The 9,446-nt window shown below is 38.7% G+C and overlaps 1 protein-coding gene across 1 annotated transcript in view; it reads left to right on the top strand.

The window, feature by feature from the left end:
• LOC113407525 (rab GTPase-activating protein 1-like) overlaps positions 1-9,446 on the top strand; it is a 536,766-nt gene that overhangs the window by 375,991 nt on the left and 151,329 nt on the right. The window contains 1 exon segment of the mRNA XM_026656123.1: positions 6,749-6,823. Coding sequence (XP_026511908.1) covers positions 6,749-6,823 — 75 coding nt within the window.

Here is a 9,446-nt window from a genome sequence, read left to right on the forward strand (position 1 = left end):
CCTTGCTCTCCCCGGCGGCCGGAGCGCCGCGCCGCCCCCCTCCAGGTACCGTGACCCAAGCACCAGCTTGGTTGCCTGGTGCCTGGAGCCGGCCCTGAATACAAGTATAATCTAAAGCCAGTTCTATTAAAGTAAAACTTTGGTAATATAAAGGTTTAATTCCTTCATCACAAATTGTTGGCATATCCCTCAGACCATCCTTAGAAATATGGTACTGACACAAAAATAGATAATAAAAAGCAAGCTGGGATTGCAGTAGTCCTGAAAACCTGCCTTTGACTCCCAGTCTCTTGGTGTCCTCTGCATCCAGTATGCTTGATACTTACTCATGGGAGGGGGAGCTTGCTGTGTTGTTCACCAGTGACCCTTGCAGATGAGAGAAAGATGCTGTTACCCGATTCTAAGGAAGCTCCATCCATGACTTTTGCCAGAAAGAGGGTAGTTCTGTTGTGTGCTTACACTGGTGTGAAGATGGTGTGTAAATGCGAGCTCTGGAAAAAATGCAGATCTTCCCGGAGCAGAAGGTATAGAAGGATATTTGAATGTCATCTACTGTAGCTTAGTGTGACTGACTCACTGTGTTAAAGGCAAATTGGCAATATGATTGTAATTTCACATTTCCTAGTTAGTATGTTGAAGTTTTATGGGTTCTGAGTACAATGGAACCTTGGGAGAGCTGAGCTATCATGTCTGAATCAATTTTCTTGATTGGGAAGGCAAAATGATCAAAGTTCATCTCACTTTGGAGCTTTAAGATGCATTCCTTAGACTGCTTTCATGTTAGTGACATCATCCACAGTAGCAGCAGAATCACAGAAATCTGAGGGTTTAAGTTCAGGCCAGAAGTCTTTCTGTTCACCTTTGAAATGTATATATTTCTAATTTTTAAATCTACTTCATTCTGTTAAGGGTTCGGATCTCAATCAATTTTCTATAACAGTTTTTTTAAAGAGCATTTCTGTTGACCGTAGACTTCTGCATTCTTCTATTTGGATCTGCAGACCACTCCATATCAGTAGTGCTATTTTAGGAGGCTGTGTTTATCCCACAAGGTGCTATAGATGTTGTGATAACTTGAAAATCCCTTACAAGTTCTAGAAGACTGATAGCTGTTATAAAGAAGCTATTGATCGTGTAGAGGTGGCTCAGTTTCTGTTTGTTATTAATGAGTTGAACAAGATTGCCCAGGAGAGACTTACAGCCTGTCTGTTCAGAAGTCTGTTCTTTTAATTTAAAAAAATCCTATATCATTGTGGGAGGAGGGGAAGGTGTAGGAATCTCACTCTTCACTTATGACAGTAAGCAAAGATTTCTGAGTAGCAGTCAGAGAAGAATACCAGCATAAAGGTTTGCTAAATTGTCCCAGGTCATTAAAGGACAAATCCTGTCCCTATTCAAATAAATGATAAAAGTCCCATTGACTTCACTGGGAGCATGATTTTGTCTTAAGAGGTCTGGAAAGCAACCTAGGTGCTCCTAAAAGAATGTTGCCTTGAAAAATTCCTGTGGATGGTCTTGTTAGTTGCATAATATTATGATAGTCCCTGTAGGTAGCACCCTTATTGTTGAGGGTAAATTGATGAAGTAAAGCTTGTAGTGATGCTCTGCAATGTAAACTTTTACAAGTTACTGAACAAAAAACAACTGAAACAAAAGAACAAGAACAACAACAAAAAACAAAATAAAATCTTGTATTTTGAAATATCCTAAACATGAAGCTTGAAAAATCCACTCACCTGGGATGAGTATGAAACTTTCCTGGGCGAATGCTATTAATTTCTTCAGAATCAAATGTTTCATTTTAAAAAAAAAAAATCTCTAGCCCTCATGATTTTGTCTTTGGGACCTGGCAGCACAAGTCTTTTTTTACCTTGGCTAGAAGGCTTAGTGCTCAGACTAGTAGGGGCTAGGTAAATTATCCAAATCCTGCCTAAATATGACTACCTGTCATTTCTTTAATCGATCACTAGCCACTACTGAAGTTTTTCATCTTTTCCGTACTATTTACATGTGTCATTTACTTGTGGTTTTGATATCTTGTGGCAGTGAGTTCCAAGAGTGTATCAAGAATTTAAAAGGGTTAGACATTTATGTGAACAATAAGAACATATACACAGTTACATAAGAAAACATTTTTAAGATTACAAGGGATGTATATCCTTATGCTTCAGAGTATAAGCCAACCTCTAACTTCCTGAGGTTAGGCAGAAACTCCCCCGATGGGCATGTTACTCCATAATTATCCATTTTGTGGTTTTTTGCACCTTCCTCTGAAGCATCTGGTAGGATACTGAAATAGAGGAAACATTAGTCTGATCTGTTATCACAGTTTCTATGTTTCTATCTACAAGTTCTGTACCATGAAATGAAAATCTGATGATGAAAAAGGAACATTTACCTCACGAATACTTCCTGTTTTCTATACCAGGATATTTTAACAATAATTAATTGACATAGAACATACTTGTTTTAAAATCTCTTTGAACTAGTTAGCTGTTGCTATTTTTAAACCAATTAACTATTATGTAATTATTGCCCGCCACAGATAGAACCCTGTGTAATGTCTATCCTTTGTTATTAGTTTTGTGTTACTGTTTAGATAACTTTTAAAAATAGCAATGTTTTTTCTTCAAAGTGTGAAAAAAATAGTGGATGTTGTTATAATGCTGAAAATAAATGACTGGCTATTTCTGTGGGTATTTGCTACTGAACGCACTGCCCTTTAAAAGGCAGATATGAAACAACTTTAGGAAGTACTAAATAAATAAGGGATTAAGTACCCACAGACTGGTAGACATGTGGGAATTCAGATGAAAAAAACATATTCCCTTATTGCTCTTTCTTAATTAACACTCTATTTTTTTAACAACTCCTGGCACTGGTTAGGACATGTCCAGAATCCATTCCATTTTAACTCTTAATTAAAAAACATTTTATATTGATCCAGTGCTTGGGTTAGTAGACCAGGAGACCAATTTTAATTAAACACTTACCCAAACTAGCATCCATTTACAAGAATGACAGCTCCTGACAGTTATTAAGCACTATGGAGTTCTCCTACCTTGTAACCTCAGCAGCTAAATTTGTCGAAATTAGCAATCAGGTTTCAGTTTTAGTATTAAGCTGTTTATGTGAATCTGTTTCCTTATCTAATTGAGGATGTTAATCTCTTTGCATTTGAGCAGATGATAAAAAGAATGGATCTGGGCTGTTCTGGTCTCTGTTCTGGTTACTCAGTGTTTAATACAAGCAAAAGATTAGTAAGCTATATAGATACAAAGATACTATCTATGGGCCACAGCTAGTTTCCAGCAAGGGTAGCTGTAAATGCAGTAGGAAATATGAGTGCATGAGAATCCCTGTACAGGACACTTGTGGGCTCCTTTTAAGAGAGACATTTAATGAACACTGTTCATAAAAACTTTCTAAAATTGTTATTCTACAGAGGACTTCAGAGCTACTTCTTCCTTAGTTTCTGCCAATCAAGGGCAAAAAGGGGGATAGTTTAGAGACACTGCTTGCTTTGCAGCTCCCATTTATATCAGTTTTAGACTTTCTCGGCAGAAATCATTGATAATTGTGTTAGGGCTGTTGGCCAGAGAAGTTAACTGTCAGCTAGGACAAATTTCTCTCAGCTTTTGAGAGAGGTAAGTAACCCATCCACTGAGATATTGTGTGATAGACCCAGATGGTTTTGATTTCATATGCCACAATGTATAAATGAGACTGGAAACCCCTGATTTGGAAGATTTATACATGATATTTAAAAGCAATTATTTCCTTTCTTTGTAGCTGGTTGCTTCAGATGAGTAAGAGCAAGCATAGTTGTTTTTCAGACCACATTGATATTTTAAGAACCTGTCATCTTGCCTGGAGCTATGACAGTGAGAAACGTGCTAGTGAGTGTGACACATGACATTGTGGGCAATAGTGATGACATTTCTGAAATGAGAAATACTATATTAGCTGCCCCATTGTTACCAACACAGCCCCTTTATTTGCTGCTGTGTATGTCGTTAACACCCAGAGTCTGCCTCAGGTTGTGTTACAGTTGTTGCCAGCCTCAGTGCCAAAATGGAAGCAGTTAATTCAGCAAATATTTTGCAGGACAAATGCTTTGTTAGAACTCATGGCAAATCTGTTACTCTCACTGAACTATCTGAGATGGTCACTATCAAATTTATTTAATTTTCAGCAGTAGCAAAGAACAGTTTCAGGATGTTTTCTTTGAGATGCAAGTTCACTTTTGTTGAAATTCCCAAAATATTTCAGTGTTTTGTGCTTTTATTGGGCAAGCACTAGGGGCTGTGGGAGAGCCATGCATTTAACGATTGAAATATGGACCAGCAGTAAAAGAATCTGATATGTATCTTAATGCTCTTTAGCTCCTCTGCCATCATCCACTGTAAGCGCTGCAACAAGACCCCAATGAAGATGCACTACATGAAAGTTTTAGATGGGTCGTCTTGCAATAAAAATCTGCCAAAAGAACTTGAAACAAAAGTGGAAATGGCTTTCTTCCCCGGGACTGAGAAAAGGGTTCATTGCTACTGACTGCACTTGATGATGGCAACTTCACACACAGAATCTTTTTTACTTTTTAGTTTAGAGGGGCTCCAGAAGAACAGAAAATACAGAATTTGGTTTCTGTGAAAACATTGTGTGTTATATTGGTAATTCTCCCAATGCTGTGAATATCCTTTTTGATACAAAGGCCAGGTTGTCCAAAAAAAAATCTGGTCCAAGATGTGACTACAATGTATAATTCTACCTTTCATGTGTTACCACGCCTTTCAAAAAGCTGCATGTGAATATTGTCTATGCTATCCTATTCCCACACTATCCAGTTTATCCCCAGCTAAGTAGAATTTGCAACCTTGTCTCATCTGAGACTTAGAAACAAAACACTATCGTAGGGTCCCAATTCAAACCATTATCTTACAAGATCAGCTGTTTGTGAGGGTGTGGAGACAGTTTTGTGATTCGCACTTATGGTAGTGGAGACATAGCCTATGTCTATAGCTCTTGCTATTTGTGTCATATTAAAATTAAATTTATTATTTGGGGCAGGACTATGTCTGTTTTATTTTGTGACGGACTATCATGTTTCTGGGTGTTCAAAATGTAATATCTCCCAAAGAAGAAAAAACTTCCTAAAAAACCACTTTCAGCTGAAGCAAAGTGCAAAATGTTAGCAGAGAATCAGAGACAGATGTTGAAAATTTCTTTTTGATTAGTCTTGTGTTTATCCTGTACTTTATCTCTATAGCAGATCATTTGTGTACAGAAGGCAAAGCATCACTTACATTGATGGTTTAATGAGAATGTTGTGTGGGTGTGGATTTGTTTTAAAATTACAATACATGTTTTACTTGTTTTGGCGACGCAACAACATAATCAAAGCAACATCTGGGACATTAGTCAGCTATTTGGATGACCTGGATGAATAGTGCTATAATAAAACTATTGCTGCGTGTCATTAATTGTACCCTCAGGAATACAGGCAACATGAAACTTCCATGTGAATTATATCACTAGGTTACTCATGGTACCCAGTTGCTCATAACATATCTGTAGAGTTTATGGCTGAAGAGCTTGATTCTTCACAGAGAGTGCGAGGGCTAGGCAGGGAGCTGTTTGCAACTCCCTGATTCAGAAATGCCCGGCTCCAGCACAAGTTAGAGCTACACAGGTGCAATGCTAACCTCATGATTGGCATACGATCTCTCAGGAATCTTACATCAGTGGAGAATTAGGTAAAGCAGTTTTTCCTCCATTTTCAGCTTTTTTTTTTTTTTTTAAAGTAGTCTCTAGCTGTTATGGTTGTGAAGAAACTTTTCAAAACATGAGCTAAAATGCAACTGATGTGATGTCTGCCTGAGCTTTCAGAGAACTTGAAATGAAAGCTCTGAGGTCTGAACAGAACCATTCATTTCAGTGAGTTCCAGTTCAGATGTCGATGATATTTTCTTTGTGTCTACGGTAACTGTTTCACTGCTTTTCAAAGCATATAGGAAAGGAGAGTAGGTATCATTATTAAGATCTACAAAATAAAAATGTAAGGACATAGATCAAATTGTATTTTAAAGCCCTTTAATTAAAATTCTAAAATGTTGGTAGACTTTTAACAATGCCAGGATGGCTTGAAGAGGGTGCAGTTGGTTTCATTTCCTGAAGGGAAGCCTCATTCCTATGATGTCATCTGAAATCCTCCATGGAATTACAACCTTGTTATCTGCAGTTGAGTATTATTCTTCCTTTTCAGTATGCTAATAAGGCAGGGACAGCTGTCTTATAGAGAAAATTTCCGTTTCAAATTACCCTTGGTGGTTTTCTTCTTAACACTCTCAGGGCCCAGAATTTTATCATGTAACAGTTTGGCTTTTTTAAAGGTAACTGTTCTAATTTTCCTCTCTTATCAGTTTTACACTGATGTAACTCTATTGATTTCAGTGAAATTACTGCTGATTCACACTGGTTTAAGTGGGAGGAGAATAAGGCCCAACATTTTCAGCACATTTGAAAATATACAGTGTCAGTAAAGGACAAGCAGCGATCTATACATGTTTTATTTAGTGCACATTAAGCCTACACCAAAGTGGTTACAATTCCATGCACTTCAGTGCCTCTAGCTCCAGAATATCACATGATCTGAACACTGCATTAGTTATACTGCATTTTGCAACAAGAGATACTTGGATTTTAAATATTCAGTAAAGAAATTAAACTTGCCTTTATTTTTTTCTAGGCATACTCTGTTTATGATGAAGACATTGGCTATTGTCAAGGACAGTCCTTCCTTGCTGCGGTGTTGCTGCTGCATGTGAGTAAATTACAAAGTGAAAGCTCTGACACGATGAAGCTGAAGCAGTTTTAAAAATTTAGTACTGTAACTTGGTGTCAGTCAAATATTCACCAGTGCTAGTTTTTCTGTCCATTTTTTCCTTCCCTGTGGAATCCTTTTTGCCTGATGCCAAGAGAAAGTACATGTGCTTATATCTCTACAAATGTGTGGTTCATCTACAAATAAGAATATGAACTACTCAAATATGAAATTGCAGAGCTAACTGTAGTAGGTAACCTATTACTTAAATCAGCCTCTGTACCAGATGACTGTGGAATAGCTAATGTAACTCCAATTTTTAAAAAAGTCTCCAGAGGCTATCCCAGCAATTACAGACCAGTCAGCCTAACTTCAGTACCAGGCAAATTGGTTGAAACTATAGTAAAGAACAATTTTTTTCAGACACGTAGATGAACACAATATGTTGGGGAAGAGTCAACACAGCTTTTGTAAAGGGAAATCATGCCTTGCCAATCAATTAGAATCCTTTGGTGGTGTCAACAAGCACGTGGACAAGGGTGACCCAGTGGATATAGTATACCTGGACTTTCAGAAAGCCTTTCACAAGATCCCTCCCTAAAGGATCTGAAGCAAAGTGAGCAGTCATGGGATAAGAGGGAAGGCCCTCTCATGGCTCATTAACTAGTTAAAAATAGGAAACAATGGCTAGGAATAAATAGTCATTTTTCACAATGGAAAGCAGTAAATAGCGGGGTCCCCTAGGGATCTATACTGGGACCAGTGCTGTTCAACATATTCATAAATAGGACCCTACCAAATTCACGATTCGTTTTGGTTAATTTCACAGTCATAGGATTTTAAAAATCGTAAATTTCATGATTTCAGATATTTAAATCTGAAATTTCACGGTGTTGGAACTCTAGGGGTCCTGATCCAAAAAGGAGTTGTATGGGGGGAGAGGGGGGTCACAAGATTATTGTAGGGGGGTTTGCAGTACTGCTACCCTTACTTCTGCGCTGTTGCTGGCAGCAGTGCAGCTGTCAGAGCTGGGCAGGCGGAGAGTGGCATCTGTTGGCTGGGAGCCCAGCTCTGAAGGCAGAGCCTCTGCCAGCAGCAGCGCAGAAGTAAGGATGGCATGGTATGGTATTGTCACCTTTACTTCTGCGCTGCTGCCTTCAGAGCTGGGTGCTTGGTCTGCAGCTGTCACACTCTGGTCACCCAGCTCTGAAGGCAGCAGCGCAGAAGTAAGCGTGGCATGGTATGGTATTGCCATCCTTACTTCTGCACAGCTGCTGGTGGGGTGCTGCCCTCAGAGCTGGGCGCCCAGCCAACAGCCAACGCTCTCCGGCTGCCCAGCTCTGAAGGCAGCGCAGAAGTCAGGGTGGCAATACTGCAACTTCCCTAAAATAACCTTGTGACCCCCCTGCAACTCCCTTTTGGGTCAGGACCCCCAATTTGAGGAAGGCTGGTCTCACCTGTGAAATCTGTATAGTATAGAATAAAAGCACACAAAAGACCAGATTTCATGGAGAGAGACCAGATTTCACAGTCCGTTATGCTTTTTTCATGGCAGTGAATTTGGTAGGGCCCTATTCATAAATGATCTGGAAAGAGGGGTGAAAAGTGAGGTGGCAAAGTTTGCAGACAATACTAAATTACTCAAGATCATTAAGTCCAAAGCTGACAGTGAAGAGTTACAAAGGGTACATGGGTATGTCACAGGATCCCACTAAGCTGAGTGTCTAGGCAACAAAATAGCAGATGAAATTCAATGTTAATAAATGAACAATAATGTTCATTGCCAAACATAATCCCAACTATACATACAAAATGATGGGGGTCTAAATTAGCTGTTACCAGTCAAGAATGATCTTGGCTAGTTCTCTGAAAACATCTGCTTAATGTGCAGCGGCAGTCAAAAAAGCTAACATGATGTTAGGAACTATTAGGAAATGGATAGATAATAAAACAGAAGATGATATAATACCACTATATAAATCCATGGTACCTCCACACTTGAATACTTTGTGCAGTTCAGGTCATCCCATCTCAAAAAAGATATATTAGAATTGGAAAAGGTGCAGAGAAGGGCAACAAAAATGATTAGGGGTATGGAACAGCTTCCATATGAGGACAGATTAAAAAGATTGGGACTGTTCAATTTAGGAGAGAGACAATTAACAGAGGGCTATGATTGAGGTGTATAAAATCATGAATGATGTGGTGAAAGTGAATAAGGAAGTGTTATTTATCCCTTCACACAATACAAACTGGGGTCATCCAATGAAATTAATAGGCAGCAGGTTTAAAACAAACAGAAGCTGGGACTGGATGACAGGGGATTGAACACAGGATAATTGCCCTGTTCTGTTCATTTCCCTCTGAAGATTCTGGCAGCAGCCACTGTCAGAAGACAGGATACTGAGCTAGATAGGTGGACCATTGGTCTGACCCATTATAGCCATTCTTATGTTCTTAAGAAACCATTAGGTCAGGAATAATTAAGTTTTGTTATAATAGAAGCTATTATATATTTTGTAATGGTCAGTTTTTATTTGATGGTAAAGGATACTTTTTTGAATACTTTGTTTGCCAAATCCTGAAGTTTTTAATGGATTTTCATTTCATTTTTAACCTAGTC

The sequence above is a fragment of the Terrapene carolina genome, unplaced genomic scaffold (genome assembly GCF_002925995.2).
Source record: "Terrapene carolina triunguis isolate 2854851 unplaced genomic scaffold, T_m_triunguis-2.0 Scaffold212, whole genome shotgun sequence".
Lineage (NCBI taxonomy): Eukaryota > Metazoa > Chordata > Testudines > Emydidae > Terrapene > Terrapene triunguis.